This window comes from Thermobia domestica, chromosome 9, assembly GCF_964235325.1.
Source record: "Thermobia domestica chromosome 9, izTheDome1.hap1.1, whole genome shotgun sequence".
NCBI lineage: Eukaryota > Metazoa > Arthropoda > Insecta > Zygentoma > Lepismatidae > Thermobia > Thermobia domestica.
Window position 1 is genome coordinate 161258180 of NC_137462.1, and position 18981 is coordinate 161277160.

At 36.1% G+C, this 18981-nt stretch overlaps 1 protein-coding gene across 2 annotated transcripts in view; it reads left to right on the forward strand.

The window, feature by feature from the left end:
• Window positions 1–18981, forward strand: part of e(y)3 (PHD finger protein enhancer of yellow 3) — a 66910-nt gene that overhangs the window by 19812 nt on the left and 28117 nt on the right. For both annotated transcript variants that reach the window (XR_014133118.1, XM_081772086.1), the window contains exons 3-8: window positions 191–403; window positions 2162–2261; window positions 13178–13395; window positions 14819–14938; window positions 16461–16701; window positions 18653–18790. Coding sequence is in view for 1 of the 2 variants with exons in the window: in XM_081772086.1 (XP_081628212.1) it covers window positions 191–403; window positions 2162–2261; window positions 13178–13395; window positions 14819–14938; window positions 16461–16701; window positions 18653–18790 (1030 nt within the window). In the remaining variant the exon portion in view is untranslated. The remainder of the gene's footprint in view (window positions 1–190; window positions 404–2161; window positions 2262–13177; window positions 13396–14818; window positions 14939–16460; window positions 16702–18652; window positions 18791–18981) is intronic.

An 18981-nucleotide genomic window follows, 5' to 3' on the forward strand; every position in this document is an offset into this window, starting at 1 on the left:
TTGTTTTCAGTTATTGGTAAATGTCATCATCCTCCCCTCACGTGTACTAATGGGGGATGAATTTGGATTTAAATGGCCATGGAAGTATTACTGTTCATTTCAGCAAACCCTGTAAACCACGGTCACGACACTAATATTGTCCATTTTCGATAATTTTATATTTATAAAAGTACATGTATGTCTGTTTCAGGAGGGAGAAAGAGGGGCCCGAAGCCTAAAGCAGCAAAGAAAGAAGCAGATATCCAACAACCGCAGGCACCTTGTAATATTGCTAATGGCGAAAATAATTGTTTAATGAATCTGGAAGATGTAAAACCCTCAGTTCAAATATTTGAAGAAGAAACTAGAATGAGTGCTGATAGTAACAGTAGATCACAGACACCGGCAAGGACATTACCTTTAGGTAAGTTTTATCAAAGTTCTAAGTACGTGAGAGAAATTGAGGGTCATGTGTCGATGACGTACTTATTGAGTGTATTTCTCAAATTTAATTCAAAAATTTGACAGAAATGAGACTACATCATAGAGATTTGACGAAGGAAAGAAATATGTTTATGAAAAATTATTAATCCCGATAAAATTGAGAGTCACGTTTTATTTTTAATTAAACTTGTAAAAAAGGCTTTGGAAAATTGATATATATTTAAAATGTTACTCCTGGAACATTGAAAACGGTTAAGTACTATTGAATAATAAAATTACTTTTACTGCGAATTTTTTTCTTTTCTGTTACTGGATCAATTTCGATTTCCTGATTTTTGAAATTTTCACCAGAGGTTCATAGTTATTGAAAAAAAAAAAAAAAAAACACACACACACAAAAAAAAAAGCTTTTTATTCACATATGATATTTCTTGATCTCTGTGAATTCGTGTTACTATTCGGTTCAAAATCTCTTGTCGTCGCGAATTCTGTTGAGGAATTTGAAGCTTAAAATATACAAAACGATAATCATGCCTGTTGTTCTGTATGGCTGCGAAACATGGTCACTTACTCTGAGGGAAGAACATAGACTGAAAGTATTTGAGAACAAGATCCTGAGACGAATATTCGGACCCTAGAGAAACGGGAATGGGGAATGGCGGAAACTTCATAATGAGGAACTACATAATTTATATGGTTTACCCAACATTGTTAGGGTCGTCAAGTCTAGGAGGCTTAGGTGGGCGGGTCATGTAGCTAGAATGGAAGAAAGTAGAAACGCTTTCAAAGTCTTGACTGGAAGACCAATCGGAAAACGACCATTAGGAAGACCTAGGCGCAGATGGGAGGACAATATTAAGATGGATCTCGCAGAGATTGGAATACAAAGTAGAAACTGGATGCAGTTAGCTAAGGATAGAAGTCAGTGGAGAGCTTTTGTGAACGCTGCATTGAACCTCCGGGTTCCATAGGCCATAGAGTTAGTTAGTTAGTTAGTTATCTTGATCTCTTCGTGATTTCGGGTTTTATGTTGAACACATAGAAATACCGGAAGAATTCTTACTTTGTTCGTGTGCTCCTAAATTTCTGGTTAAAAGATAACCTAATTATTATTATTATTATTATTTAACATTGAGTTATATAAAGTCTGCCGTATTTATGGAATGTTGAGTTTCATATGTGTACGCGCACGCATATAATTGAATTTATATTTTGTTGAAATAACGTCAGTTACTATTTTATGGATTATATTTTTCTACTTTTTGAGTAATCATTTAGTATTAAAACAGTATTGAAAGGCAACATTTACGAATAAGAAAACCGCGTTGTTTTAACACTAAATGGTAAAATCGATAGAGATTCTGAAAAACAAACAATAAAAAAAAAAAAAAAAAAAAAAAAATACAATAAAATTAATAGAATTACTGTTAGTGTGTATGTTTCTTTCTGTATTTCTTTTCCGTATCAATTTGCATTTCACCAGTTTCTGAAATCAACAGCGGCTCATGGTTTTAAAAGAAAAATTAGTTTCATTTTTTAAAGAAAAAAATATAATTTATATCAAATAACAACGTAAAAAAGAAAAGAGAAAAACAGAAAAATATTAATCTTATATTATTTCAAGTTTGGTGTTGAACTCAGAATCTCAGTCACGTAATGTCAGTTTATGTTAATAATAATTATACATTAATATGAGTGAAATTGTAATACGTAAGTAACAGCTTTGTGTTTTCTCTAGTTATTCCAATGGAAGAAGAATCTCAAGGAAGCATTATAAGCAATGGTACGACAGAAAGCGCTAAGAAGAAATCTAAAATGGAAGTCTTTGATCCAGATAGGTATGTGTCTATATTATCCAACTTGCAGTAAAAGTAAATACAAATAAGCGTAGATATCGTCATGGCTGGGTACGTGCAGCATATTATCCGTTAACACAAAATGCTTTTCTATATGCAAGTCGTCATACATAAGACTTAACGGGTGGTCTTCTGATAGAGAGAATCTCATTGTCCGTGCCTATATCACTTCAGGTAAAATATAGGTATACTGAATAAGCCTACCTATTCAGTCGTTTCAGATAAGTTATGCCTAGGGTAATTCTTAATAAGCTATATATATATATATATATATATATATATATATATAGATGGTGATCAGAAAAATGGAAACACCTATAGTTGGCAACACGTGAGATGTATGGGTTGGCAGTGGTGTCGTGGCGCCCACAGCGCCGGACCGCTGGTGGTGGTGTGTTAGGTCGGTCTCCATACTACGTCAGGCGCAGTGAAACAGCAGTGTCCAGAGGCTGCAGCAGACGGAGGTAGTGTAAAATGGGAGACCTATCAGATTTTCAAAGAGGGCAAATTGTTTGTGCGCGGTTATGTGGAGTGAGTGTGATGGCAGTGGCTACCATGTTAGGTGTGTCGCGTGGGACAGTGTCGAAGGTGATGACGGCCTACAGAACACACGGGAAAACCACATCGGGGAAGCGGAACAGTGGGCGGAAGAAAATCATGAGTGACAGGTCACGCCGGGTATTAAAGCGCATTGTCATGCAGAACCGTCGTGCCACTGCGGAGCAAGTGACGGAGGAACTCAATCAGTACCTCCCCCACCCTATTTCGACAATCACAGTCCGCCGCGAATTGCATAACATGAACTTACGGGGTCGTGTTGCACGGGCCAAACCGCTCATCACGGACCATAACGCTTTCGCACGCCGCAAATGGTGCCGCGACCATGCAACTTGGACCGTTGAGGGCTGGAAACGTGTGATACTGTCGGATGAGTCATCCTTCACCCTATTCACAACCACGGGCCCTGTTTATGTGTGGAGAACGCCCAAAGAAGCTTATGATCTGCAGTGTCTCCGCCCAATTTTGAAACATGGCGGTGGCTCGGTGATGCTGTGGGCCGTCATATCATGGTTTTCATTGGGTCCTGTGGTCACACTTAGCGGACGAATCACTGCTTCTAAGCCAACCTATGACCGGAGCAGCAGAGTTTATGGGTGTTATTACTTTTCAGCATAGTCCCCTGGCAAGTCAACACATTTTGCCCATCAGTTTAACTGGGTTAATGCCGCTGGTAAAAAATGATTTGTCGAAGGCGTGTATGACATCATCATCAGTGTTAAAATGAATACCTTCCAACCTGTTTTTGTGCTTTGGAAAGAGATGAAAGTCAGAAGGTACGAAATCAGGCGAATAATATGGGTGGAGGACCAATCCGCAGCTGCAGTCGTGAATTGCTGTCGTTGCGTTGACTAACTTGGGGCAAGGGACATTGTGTTGATGGAGAAGTACACTTGCTGTCAGTTTCCTACGCTACTTGTGCCGAATATTTCAGCGAAGCTGTCGTAGAAGACGTGCATATTACTCTTTAGTCTCTGTTAGCCCCTTTGGAAAATAATCCACCATCACTATCCGTTCCGAGTCCTAGATAACCATCACTTTTTCAACTAAGGGCACTGACTTGGCCTCCTTCGGAGCGGAAATGAGGGGTGTTTGCACTGCTTGGAACTTCGTTCGGACTCTGGTTGATAGTGGTGGACCCAGGTCTCATCCACTGTTATGAATCGAGTGCAAAAGTACCTAGATTTCTTCGGAAGAAGTGAAGATTGTCTCTTGAAATGTTGCGAGTGGTGAGCTTTTGATCAGATGTCAAATGTTTTGGCACCCATCTTGCAAAAACCTTACCATTCGCAGATGCTGATTGATAATTCGGTCAACGTTTGCAGTAGATAAGTCAACTGTCCCAGCAATCTGCCTGATGTTCATTCGCCGATCATTCATAATGATTTCATACACTTTGTCAATGTTCTCCTGAGTTAGTTCTTCCACGGATCTTCCTGAGCGTGTATTTTCAATGGAAGTTCTCCCCCTCTTAAATTAGGCTGCACAATTCTTTACTGTAGCATATGAAGGGGCACTATCACCTAAAGTAGCAACTATGACGGCGTGATCTGCGGCTTTAAAACTTTCTTGTGGAGATAAGCAATAACATATCTTGCCTTCAATTTCACCATTTGGTCACACTTTGCTCATTCTTCTGTCTTTCTGGACCTGTAACGACAGAAAAAAGTCGATATTAATACTAAATTTGGTAGGACATCATGGGAATTTTGGGAATTTTTAATAAATACGGCCTAAAAGTATTATATGTGTAATTCTAATATTTCTTGGTTAGGCTTAAAATTTATGTAACAACCCTCGTATATATATATATATATATACCTAATTCTATAGGTTGTACTTAAATTACGGGTTCATATCAAAGATAAAAAATCATAACAGTTTTCCCTCTTAGCAATTTATTCAATAAAAATGAGTCAGGTGAAATGGTTCTCTACATCAATTATTTGAGAGGTACCAAACTGGATACTCTTATCTCTATAATTTCCAAAGTATCCCCTAATATTTGTTGTCTATAGTGTACCTTAATTTCTCTAAATATAGGGCCTGTGGAAGAGAAGAGAAGGTTAGCTCTCATTAGGGACACTTTCCTTCCCAATTTACTGAAGGATTTCAACTTATTAATTTAAAATTCTGACCTAATCGTACCCAGTATCTTCCTTATAGTAGAAGAGCAGTTTAAAGGAAATCTATCTAAGCTTTACATAGGACAGATTTGGTCAGGTTAAAGGTTTCGCCGTATTAAGCCAGGATCTTTATTTAGATCCAATAGGGAAAAAAAAAAAAACCAGTTCTCCGTTATATAGGAAATAGATTCAAAAAACAACCAAGCTGTCGTATAGAAAATAGGTTCAAAAAGCAACCAAGCTATCAATAGTCTTCTAAATAAAATTACTTTAGGGATTATCGAACCCAGTACTTTAAATCCGACATCACAAAGAACCTAATTAGTTCCTCACTGATGGAACCAGAGAGAGCACTATACTCTTTTTTCTTAACAATTCCCATCTTAGACCGAACACGGTTTAGAAAAATGTATTCTTTATGTGTGAAGTACGTATATAACCTCTTCAGTCCCCGTGTCTCGTCTAGAAGACATAACCATAGAAGACATTTGTGACTCACTGAGTCCCAATGTCGCCTACAGGAGACATAGGCTTCCGACATTGGCAACATTGTAACCCGTTTCTTCCTACCACATGCATGCGCGCCAAAGCTATAGATGGAAACAAATACAGAAATTATGCTTACAGATACAGGACTGAACAGGTTAAAAGGAGCCCTTAATAATTTTGCGCAATATCCACGTAAACATGGAAAAAGCTCTCTCGGACGAATACATCCATTTCCCTAATTACAAAGAAGGAGATCTACCTACTTATTTGTACTCACTTGATGCAAAAGGCAAAATGAAGAAAAGTTTACTTACTCCCTATTCACTGGAAAGACCTAATATAGATTCCGAGATCTAAGCTAAAACTCCCTCTTATAAGAACTATAAGTGTAAGAAAACTGTAGCGGCTATCTTGACAGCAAGTAAACCACTGTTTACGAAAGAGTCAGTTCTCTTTCCCTTAATGCGGAACAATTGGGCAAGTAATCTTTTTCAGATAAAAATTATGATTTTCCTCAACATTAACAATTTATTGTTTAAGTTATTCAACATAAAAATAAATTCAACAATAACGAAATAAAGGTGCGTACACAAATATTCAAATCCAAACCAAAGTTAACCCTTTTCCATTTTTCAATGATAGTACGGAAGTTTGGCAACATTATCATTCCACTTTTCAATTATCTACATGCAATTTACAGATTATATAATTTAGAAGATTACTCATAGCAAAATTTACTACTAAATTGAATTTAATTTCCAAATACTTAACAACAAATGATTAAATATAGTGACCACAGACATACTACTCACCAAAAATTTCATGTAGTTGTCCAAAAGAGAAAAATAATAGGATAAAATTTAGTACTTAACAAATTCTCGTTGAGCAATATATCCCCGTTCACTTCACATATAATTTTATACTTTACTTCTGTTCACCTTAAGTGTAGGAGCACGATAAGCCAAAATCATACTGAAATTACACTTCAGTAATTTTCAATTTGACGAATAGAATTTTATGCTCCTACCCCTGCTTACCTTACGTTTCAATCTAATGGAAACATAATAGTTACGGGTAGATTACACAAGATAGATGGCGTTTCGATCACTTCAAACAAACGAATATCAGAACCCTGACATTGACCTACAAAGTCAATGTTTCCATACATAAGTTTAACTAATCAGCTGTTCGGAAGATGTCCAAATTTCTTCGACTCTTTTTTTTCTTTCTTCACAAGAACTTGCAGAGAAATGTATCATATTAAATTCCCCACCTCTCTGGATGATTTAGTTATAACAAACTTTAATTAACATTTCGAAGTAAGTTCATCAAACATTCGATGCACAACATGCAGTAAAGAATAATAGAACGAACTCACCGATGGAAATTCTCCAAGTTCAGATCGTTAGTTGTTTAGGAGCTCCTTTTAATTCATTGTCCAATTGATGAAGCACTCACCATAACTGCAGAAAGATAACAAGTTTGATGACGGCATTGTTCTTGCTTATCCACCTGATGGTCCTGATTTATCTCCAGTCTACTATGGGAAGGATCTTTAGGACAAACACAGCCATGGCTAGACACACCCAATTCCGAACCTGCAGAATTGCATAAACAGAAGAAAAAATGAAATGAAATCTTTGAGTTTTACGTCCCACGGTTATGCCGGTTAGACTAAAGGAGACGGTGATGATGAGAGATGAGTGAAATGGTGGAATGAAGAAAGTGGGAGGAAACGGGAGAACCCCGAGAAAACCCACGAGTACGGTGTTTGTCCACCACAAAGTTCACTTGGCGGGGGCTGGGATCGAACCCGGGACCCCAAGCACCAGAGGTGAACGCTCTACCACTGAGCCACTGCGCCCCCCTGCATAAACAGAAGAGCACAGTACACAAATAGATATAGCACATAACATATACAATAATTTTTAAGCATTGAAGTGGATTGTAAGTGTCACAAAGATTTTTACATACAACTTTAATTTTCATTGTTATTTTGTTTTGCTGGATAAAATTTCTTTATAAAACTAACATGTCATTTTACTTTAATTTTCTTGTCAGCTATGAGTTGCAACCAAACGGTATTTGGCGTTGGATAGCTTAAAATTTCATAAGGCCCTTGAAATTAACTATCTAATTTAGGTTGATAACGTTTCTCTAAAGAAGATTTAGTAACTTTCTTAACCAATACTTTCTCTCCAACAGGTAAATCTATATTTCTATGTTTTCTAGAATACATTTTCTCTTTCCTTTTCCATGCTAATTCAATATTATCTACAATAGTTCTAGTAATCTCATCTTTATCTTGCGTACTTTCAAGAATTCCTAGATCTAGAATCCAGTCCTATTCCTATCAAAGGGGTTAAACATTTTCTTCCTAAGTACAATTCACTAGGGCTTTTACGAGTCAGCGAATTTTCATTATTGTTTAATGTGTATTGAATCTGATAAATATACTTAGACCATTTAGGTTGATTTTTATAAATATATGTTTTCAAAACAAGCTTTATACTTTTGTGTCTCCGTCAAATTACTTGACATGGAATAAGAAGCAGTACAGATGTTCTTAATACCTAAACTAAATAAATAATGTTTGAAATAATCACTTTGCAAATAACTTGCATTATCCTGAATCACTTTGTTTGGATATCCGTAAGAATAAAAGATTTTAACTAACTTCAAACATATAGATTTTGAATTCAAATTTCTGAGAGGTTCAATAATGACAAATCTAGAAAAACCATCGGTTAAGACTAATACATATCTAAACCAATTACTTACCAGGCCAAGGCCCCATTACATCTAAAAATAGAGAATTATTAGGATATTTCTCTTTCTGAGTATAGTAGATACCATAAGGAAGTCTATTCCTATCTCTACACAGCTGACAGTAATACATCTTTGAACAAAATCTCGAATTTCCTGGAATAAGTTAGGAAAGGTATAGCGTATTGCCACCTTTGCTATCGTTCTCTGGACGCCACTGTGTTCTCCGCCCACGGTCTTTGTGGTGAAACTTAATTACACTATATTTAAGAGATTCTGGTATAGCAGCTCTTAAACCTCTATATTGTTTATCTGAAGTTTTCTTTAAAAGTATACCATTTTTAAGAACATGAGGTCCTTTACCCGTCCCCTCTGTAATTCTTGAATTATAGCATTCAAACTAGGGTCCTCTCTTTGATGATCTCCTAATGGCTTATGGAAAAAAAGGATTATTCCAAAAATTAACAGAATTTAAATGTACTTCTTTATCATCCACTTTATCAATTTCCACTATATCTGATGAAGGAGGTGTGAAATCGATATAATTATGCATTCTTGTTAGAAAATCTGCCATATTGCACTCACTCCGCAAATGAATAATATCAAATTGATATCGACACCTTTTCAATAAGGGAGCCATATTTTCTTTGACGTTTATGATTTTTAAGTATCCACGTCAAGACTGAATTATCACAATAAATTGTGAATTTCTTATGCAAGTACATGTCAAATTTGTCAAGTGCATGAACTAAGCTAGAAAGTTCAAGATCAAACACTTCGATGGAGGAACTCGTTTACTCAAATGTCTTAAAACCAAGTACGGCTTCACTCAGCCGGCCAGTCCACAATTACTACCTCTTAAAGACTTCTAATATTATCCTATTATGGAAGAAAGCTCCCGAATGGCTCACTCAGCCAAACCGTGTTATTCGACTACATTTTGGAGTCTCCCCTCCTCTGGAATAAGCTTATGTCTTACATTTATATAGGAAAGCTATTCATGAAGGAAAATAGTGTCGTATCTTAAATTAAACAGAAAAAACGAGCAGTTGAAAGGTGGGTTCTACCACCAGCAAAAGGAATTGTTTTCTGATGCTTTGAACGCCATTCTCAGAACAGGGTTGCTATCTAACTATTCTTTTATCTAAGAGGATTTTTTAAAAGTAATTGCTGAAAATAAATAGAAATAATATGGTATAAGTATATATAGTAAATATAATCAAGTACAGTTACACACAAATAATAATTATATGAATTTCCAGATCTGGATTCCTTAATCTAATAACAATAACTTAAGATTATATAAAATCCATACCAATATATATAGATATATTCCCGGTGGGGTCACTTGGTCGAAAAAGTGTAAAACGCTTTTTCAAACCAGCCACCCTGAATGAGGTTTTCCTGGGTTTTCCTCATTCACACCAGGCAAATGCCGGGGTAGTACCTATCTTATAGGTCCCAGGCCGCTTCATTCCTTCAACAATCCTTTCTTCCCTCCCTTTCCCCGGATAGTGTGCTCGCCGAGGGACGTCATCCCTCAAATCGTTACGGGCTAAATGGCCTTAGATGCCGAAAGCCCAAAAAATCTAAATCCTAAATATATAGATATAGAATAATATACAAATTTAAAAAGTAAAATTTAAATATAAAAACCAGCAAGGAATCCAAAAATGTCATTTACAACACAAGTACAGCTCACAGATGACGAGAAGAACCCTAAAACAGGGGTAGCGGGGAAAGGTCAACGACACAGTCAAGTCGATTTTCGGTTTTTGAGGTGTGGTCTATACTTAGATGTCGTCTGCTACTCCGGGTAGTTATCTGTGTGCTATTCCATGGTGTTATTTGAAACCCCCGTGCGAAAAGTGAGCGAGCCCATACCTACGTCACACTACTTCTGCTAGGGTTCTTCTCGTCTTCTGTGAGCTGTACGTAGTTAGTTGTCAGCACTATGTTATTTATTTCTAGTTTTTTAAAGGTAGAGCCGACTAAGATGTTGACTGTGAAAAGGAGACCATTGAATATGCCAGTACGGTGGAAGGATTATATAAATCAGAATTTCACATTGCAGAAATGTGTAACAACAATTGTGATTATATATATATATATATATATATATATATATATATATATATATATATATATATATATATATATAGAGAGAGAGAGAGAGAGAGAGAGAGAGAGAGAGAGAGAGAGGCTTGCCAGTGACCTGAAAAACCTGAAAATGGCAGGGATATTGATTAGTGTCAGGGAATTTTGTATACTGATGACATTATTTAAAAATATAAAAAAAAATATTGAAAAATATATGAAATGTGCGAAATCTGTCATGTCTTATTCTAAGTAAAATTTGTAGTAACCAAAGATGTATAATGTTCTTGATTAGCTCCATAACAAGAATACAGTTGTAACTGCCAAAGGTGAAAAAGTAAAACATCAATTTTCCAAATTGTGTGTTTCAACAATAAAAGAGGAGGAGGAATTCGAATTATTTACTCTATACACAGATAGGTTAAATGTCTTTTATTGCAGTCTGCTTGATAATTGTGAATTCGCTGATTTGTGAGACATAATTACAATGTTACTTGTCCTTTCCCATGAAAATATTTCCGTTGAGAAGGATTTTTCAGTTAACAGTAACATGCTGGTGGAAAATATGCATGAAGAATCTTTGATGAGTTATTCATGATACTATACAAAGTGCTGGAGGGCCCTTTGGTATTTATATAGACAAAAATGCTTCAGTACGTATGTGGACCATATGGACGTTATGAAGAAGCCATGCAAAGGAGAAGGACGGAAACCACTGTAAACGAATTAAAGAAAATGGAAAATAAGCGCATAGCTGATCAAATTACCATAAAGACTCCATTGAATGCAAAAATTTGAAGCATGAAATTGAGACCTTGAAAGCATCTCTAAGGTACAGAACTGTGGAAACTAAGGAAACAAGCAATAGTAATTTGTTTAGTGTGAACTTTCATAATAGAAATTATTTATGTATACTGTAATCATAAGTACGGTACTGTAATTTTATTATAATCAAAGAGATACGAGGGCTAGTCAAGAAAGACTTGGACTGATTTTTTTTTTTCTAGGCAATTTATTATTACTCAGCAACAGGCACATGATCCTTTTCAAAGTAGTCCCCGCCCATTTGAAATCACTTTTTCATTCGAGTCTTCCAGTCCTCAAACACGTGTCGCAGGCCATTCTTTGAGAGGTCCTTCAAAATCGCCTCCGATGCCTTCAGAACCTCGGAATTATCGGAGAAGCGGCGTCCACGCAGTCTGGATTTTAGGGCAGGGAATAGAAAAAAGTCGCACGGTGCGGTAGGCGTCTCCACCATCCTCAAACCTTTGCAACAGCTCCCTGCAAGTCTCCACTCGAACGGCCTTCTGCTCTGGTGTCAGGAGTCGCGGAATCCATCGCGCACACACTCGGCTCATGTGGAGGTGGTCATGCAAAAGTTTGAAGGCACTGCCATGAGATATGCGTAGTGCGGCTGCCAGATCGTCGATACTGATGCGGTGATCTTCTCTAACAATGACTGCTGCCGTGTTAATGTTCACCTCAGTAACAGCTGACGCTGATACACCTGGTCCACCAGCTTTCGTGATTGTCATTCGGCCCTCTTTAAACTCTTCGAACCACCAGAACACGGTACTTCGTGGCAGAGCGTCATCTTTGTAGGCTGCTCTCAACATTCCTAGAGTTTCTGTTGCACTTTTCCCCAGGCGATAGCAGAACCGTATAGCTGCAAATTGTTCATCTCGTAATGACTCCATTTCTTCTACAGGCGACTTCTAGAGGCGGCGCAGAACATCACCTGCAATAAAAAGTCGTGGTTACCAAACATGCAATGATTTCTTAACAACATTTTATATATATGCACAGCAAGACCCACCCTACTTGTATGCCAAACTATGAAGCTCCAGCGTTAACAGAACTGCCGGGAAAAAAATCAGTCCAAGTCTTTCTTGACTTGCCCTCGTATATCAAAGATTTAAATCTTCTTAATTGTGTATTTACAAAAAGTAGAGCTTTCCATTTATTCATTCTTTGGAGGAAGGAATTATGTCTGGAGAATAATAGATCTTGCCTGGAAAACGTGGAATTGTCAGGGAAAATTGATTTGAAAAATTCGTGGCACCCCTAAAAGGTTAACTTAAGATAAAGAGCACTTTAGTTTATCCAAAATCTAATATATATATATATATGATATTACAGGTACGTGTTCCTGCCCTGTACTATTGTGTACTGGTTGCAATTGATAGCAAATCACGTTTGAAACTACAAAATCTTTTTCGCCTTTTTTTTTGTCGTGCTATATCTTTATGATAGTGTGTATGTTCATCCATCTCCCTATAGGTAATGTTTACATATAAACTAACCTTCCAGTTGCATATTTCAGAATCGTTTTATTCGTTACCATTTTCGAGAAAATTAATAGTTGCCATGACTTTTGCAATGGCCCTCGTGTATATACACATCGGTTTCTACGGTGTCTCTATTGCGTCAAATATCCAGCGGGATCAGTTAATTCCGCATAAGGCAAGTGATTTTATACCATGCTTAGTAGGACGTTCATAGGTGCTTGTAAGTTATATAATTTTAAAAAAAAATGATCAAATAGTCCAATACTTAAATCATTCCCAAACTTCGATACCTGTTATTGATATGATACAGTATTTTTACAACGACGTTCATGTATAAAACTACACTATTTTTTCGGTCACTTTGATGTCGTTGTAACAAATTCAGCTGTATATGTAATTCACAACAATGTTAATTATTTATTCTCAACAATATTTATTAGTTTGTTGTGTAACAATAGTGATATAATCAGTTAAATTTAACAATTAAGATTTATTTTAAATGTATTTGATATTATGAATTATTGTTATGTATTTGAATTAGCATCGTTACTATCTCTAGTATTGTTTCTTGCAGTAATGTGGAAGTAACAGCAGAAACGCTAATAGAATATCAGTGGCCGTTAAATGATAAAACAGCTGAGCATTATATGATTCTGGACCAAGTGTCAGAATTCTTGGGCGTAAAATCTTTTAGACGTCGTTATCCAGATCTAAAAAGAAGGCAGGTTGAAGGTAGTGAGAAGGAATATTTACAGGAGCGAAATTTGATTTCCAGTACTCTCTGTGATATAGGTAAGAAAGTAGTTTAATTATAACGAAGGTTACTGGAATTGGAAATAGTTGCTAATTGTCCAATACAGTCGAAGGGAGGGAATATAGTGACGTTTAACATTGACAATAAAGTAAAAATATTTTATTTCAGTCTTCTAGCGGAATCTCATAAACATCCGTACAGTTTCACTCCACACTAACTAAATAATGAGGTGAGATATAAAAATACTTTATAGTTTAAACTTGCTAAAGTGCGCTCCATTAATTACACGTAGAACGTCAGGCAAAATTCAGTTTCTTGCAGTGTTCGCTCTAGAATCCCCGCATCTTTGGTTGGGATGACTGCAGCATTTCTTAATTTTTGGTCATCCTAATATATTCCCATGAAAAATAATGCGGTAGGGGTAGTGTCGGGTGAGCATAGTGGCTAATGGAGCTTCCTGCCCACCCGCGAAGAAATTTGGTATAATGGGCAAGATACACTCAAAATCAACACCTAAACGATAGTTCAGTCGCTTTCATTCTGGAAATGTCAATGTCCAAAATGCTACTCGTAGTGGGTGACCAATCACAGCCAAAGTAAATGACATTCTATCAAAAGTCAAGTAAGACTGGCATGGAAGTAGTCATGACCTAAACATCCATCACTGTACAGTGTTAATCATTTAGAGTTAGCTAAGTTCAAGAAGCTTGACGTTTAGCTGCGACATGATTAGACCCAGAAACATGCATTCGGCCGAATTCCAATCTTCGAATCTCTACTGAAACGTAACGAACCCGAGCCGTGCCTGAAGCTATTCTTCACGAGCGATCAAAAATGGATAACCTAGAACAATGTGCGAAGAAAATCATGATCGAAGCACAGAGAAGCTTTACAGTCAGTGATAATGCCCACACTGACATCCAGGAAGCTACTGTACGTTTGATGGGATTGAAAGAACATCGGGCATCACGAACTATTGCTGTCAGGAAGAAAAACTCGTATCCGTTCTGTCGACAATTAGTATGAGTACATCTGCTAAATTACCAGACCAAGTATATTTATAACGACACATCAGAAATCGAGAAAACAAGCTTTTAATATATCCACTGTGAATTCCGTACCTATATCCACTGTGAATTCCGTAGTCAGACTATCATTTGTTTGTCTGTGCAGAACTCCTTGGATGGTTAAGTTAGTTTCAGAGGAGGCCTAGGCCTCACTATTAAAGTTTTGTAGCAACAGGATTATGGTGTTGCCAGAAAAGTAGCAAATGATCAAACAAAATGGTGCATGTGTAACTTCATAATGTTGTATTTATATCATAATAAATGTATTCTCAGCTTTAACCTTCCAAGGCTCAATACTTTCTAGACATACTCATACATATTAATTTAATATATTAATATAATTTGGTATTTGTTGCTTGTTAATTTTTTTGAAAATCTCGTTTTGTTCTTTTAGGAGTAACAGTTGTTCCAAGTAATGAAGTATTAGATATTATGTTTGCCGATTTTCCGGAGAAATTCGAAGAATATCAGCGAGTATTGCGTGATAAACAAGCAAAGGAAATGAAGCAGAAAGGTATGTAAGACTTCATAATTTGTATTTTCAGTACATTTGTTTCATTTGTGTCTGTTTCAAGGTACAAAGTGCGTTTCCTAAATATAAAACTTAGTATCGATATCTTATTATTATAATACTATACTTGATGTATATAGAAAACAAAAGGAATATAAGGTTAAATATGTAATTAAAAAATCCGGAAACAGCATTTTACTTTACGAATTGCTTCAGTGTGGATTTACTTATTAGAAAGGCAGAAGTGGAGAATTTTACAAGTGCAACTAAGATTCGCAGTGCCGTGAAGAAAGGCAAAGCTATCATACAAGCTTATCGAGAAGAAAATAAATTAATAAATGAATCACGGATAACCCTCCGTGCACCTAAGGTGGAAATGTTGTGTGAAATGTAACTAATTTTCGATGCTTTTACACAGATTTCTTAACATAACAGCTAAATTTTACTATATTAACATTAAAAATAAATAAATAAATAGTGCCTAAGAATAGCTGACTTCTTTACTGCATAATTTGTATATCGTCTACAAATAAATGTGTCATGAATAGAGTAATGTTTGTAAGTGGTAGTGAAAGATCACAAGCCCATGTACCTACTATCCATTTCATAAAGATAGGCCCGTGACTTCGCGGTGCTGCCGTGACGTTCACTCAGAACTTATATTGCATTGTCGTACCTCGTTGAAATTGTTGGCTTTTCAATACTTAGGACATACAAAATTTCTGCGTACTACGTAGTGAGAAAGAAACAGGAATTAATGAAAAAGTGCGTATTTTATCGTACGTTTTTGGTAAATCAATGTTTATAGGACTATATCTCGGAAAGGAGATCACGTGAAATAATTTCCTGTGTACGATATGTAGATACATCGATTAACTGTAAGTTGTAAAAAGTTCAATTTTCATCACTTGATACTTTTTGTGTAATTAAAATAAATGTATGACGCTCTGATCTCCTTTACCATGGTAGGTAGAGAAACGTACAAAACACAGTTCGAAAATTTGGAACTCTAGTGTTCCAAATATATGAAACTATCCTATTAACGAAAAAGGATGTAGTTGGTAGAGTGTTTATTTTTAAAAAAGATACGTGTATTCCAACATATTCTCTGCGTTAAGCTGAGAGCCATGTTGCAGCTCAGCCTTTAAATTCCTCGCGCTTATTTGAAGAAACAGTATACAGAACTGGAAGTGCGGCAACACTGTTGTGCTCTGTTGTCGCGTTCAGGAAGCTTGTAGCGCGGAGCTTACTTCATGAAAAATTTGTAATCGAAATAAAACGTTAAGGTTAACACATCCAAAAATAATTTCTAGTGAGCGTGTTGATACTATTGTCCATATTTTTTTCGGATTGTCTGTTTCCTTCTATTTTATTCCACTAATTATCTTATCATAAACTTGTATTTTTAACTTCAGCATACAGGACATAAGGACGGAATGTGAAGCTAAAAGTTCCATTTCATTTCTCAAATATCATCTATTCAAAGAATACTTTCCTGTATTTCATGTATTTTGTACTCTTCCAGCTATTCCTGTCGAGAAGAATAAGATGGTTGAATATAAAGAGAAAGCAATAAGATCAGCAGCAGCGTGGAATGTGAACTTCAATAAAGAGAGGAAAGACGACAGACGGTGTTGCTTCGATTTACAGAGCTTTACTATACATTACCCAAAATCAAGAACTCAAAAAATGACCAAAGAAACCGAAAAAGTTGGTCATTATCCAATAGCTTTAATTCCAGGACAATACACAGACTTTTATAAGAGGTACGTTGAAGCTCGTATATTTCTTTTTTAGAGTATATCGATATTATAATTTTAACATTTTTTACTATGGTTCAAATTTTATGTGTGTGTTAGATTCGTGTTTCTGGGTGCAAAACCTAATTTTGTTCTCTTACGTTTTCTTAAGACTGTTTTTAAACTACAATTTTATAAAATCAATAACATTTTAATTGTTATATGTGTAATTGAAAATATATGGGAAGATGAGTTCATAGAAATAACTCAACATTTCGCCTAAGAATTTTTTTTTTTCGAAACTTTAAGTCTTTGTGTCAACGATTGGAGAAAACAACCGATTTTAAACACCAGCTCCTCTATAGGTGCGAATTCAGTGATACCCAGAGTGAAAAAGTGCATGACTGAACCAGGACTCGAAGCTGGACCTGAACTTTGGGAGCAGACTAAGTAGCGTAGTACTTAACGCATCTACACGTAGTAGCTAACGCACTTTTTTCACGTGTGTATCATTGAATTTTCACTTACAGTGGAGTTGGTGTGTTCAAGTTCGGTTGTTTCCTTCATTAGTTAATATAATGACAATACAGCCGTTAGAGGTGTTCTGAATATGGACACTGAAATGTCCAAGTACAGCAGGATGTTGTGGTACAGACCATGTGATTTGAGAAAGAACACCGATTTTAAGAGTGAGCGAGTGTATCGCTGCTCCAGGAGCGGACTGGGTAGTGGGTACAGTCTACTGAAGATCCTGGGTTCGAGTCTAGGTCCAATCATGCAGTTTTTTATTCTTCGTATATCATTTAATGATTTTGTCTTAGTGTTGTTCTTTGGGCACTAAACGTCCCATTGTTATCTTCAGTAAATGTGCATACATTAGGAAATTTTCGAATTTAAATATTGAACAGTGAAGGGATGTGGTACTTTCGACATTACGTACCTTTTGTACGTATTTGCAAACATGTTTAAGTAACTGGTGTCTGATGCTAGTGTAATGAACAGAGGATACATTCACTATCCGAAAATAGGAATAAGGATGAATTGGTTAGGTTCCATTATTTTCATATCTTACAACACCCTAAAAATGTAATTTTAGTGGAACTGCTTCTAGGAATAGGATTTCGATCTTTATTATTTAAACAAATTCACTTATTCCTGTTTGCAGTAGGGTAAGCGTCGATAATTCCAAATTTCATTGTCAAGTTTGTTTTATTAGAGTTCAGACCAAAATTTAAGAGCATTGAATAATTAGTTCTACTATTTATAGAATTGTGTTGTACGAATAACAGAAATGTTTCAGGAGTCAGTCCATTTCAGCTAAGCCATCACTGGTCGCTTGACAATCTCTTCCTCTCCTTAAGAGGGCTACCTCAGGTTAGAAGTTCAAAACTATAATTGTTTGGCTTCTGTGTGTTCTCTTCGTAAAGTTATGATCATGTTCATATCATGCTAACAAGCCTTTTTAACATTTTTAAATATTCATGCGAAATGTTTCACTGTTTTAATTAAGTTTTAGGCTGCACTGTAATGATAAGAGTAACCATAATTACTTGTTTCTTATGGCTTAAGTTTAAGCCTGAAATAAACTTTCTAAATGTAGTATAACGTATTTCAATAATTTTCATAATAAAAGAGATGAGCATCGGTCCCAAAACATTTAGGAGACGGAGCCGTGATGTAATGGTAGTCACATAATCGGTTCTGATATATTTTAAGAGTGAAAATGAACGCTCAACTTCAACAAAGAAACTAAGGAAGAGTTTTGCCGACACATACCTTATTCTTTGCTAATATGTAAACCCATTGTTTTCATTATGTCTTCCACCATAACCAATTTACCTTCCATCTTTTGAAGTGAAACAAGTAGAAAACGATACAATAGAATAATAAAGAGTACTATCCACTATCTATAGTAAGGTGACTGAGTGATCATTTTGTATAATGTAACTTCTATTTTTATTTATTTATTTATTTTTAGGTATACTACGGCCGAATTGAAATACTTCCCGTTGAACACAGTATTATACGGACCTATACGCTCCAAAGATTTGGAGGACCAAGGCTCTGATGTTAGCGATTCAGATTCTGATGAATCAACAACTTCAGATAGCAGTAGGTAAGTATAAGATTAATATACATGATACATATTAGTTAAATATACATATACTAGTTAAATATAATACATACATAACAGTAAGAGGACTTTCCGTTGCTCGGTTTGGCTAGACCATGAACAATTTTATATTTGAACATAACTAAAACCAAACGGCTTGGCGTGACAGTCCTTTATGGGCCTCAATCTCTCCA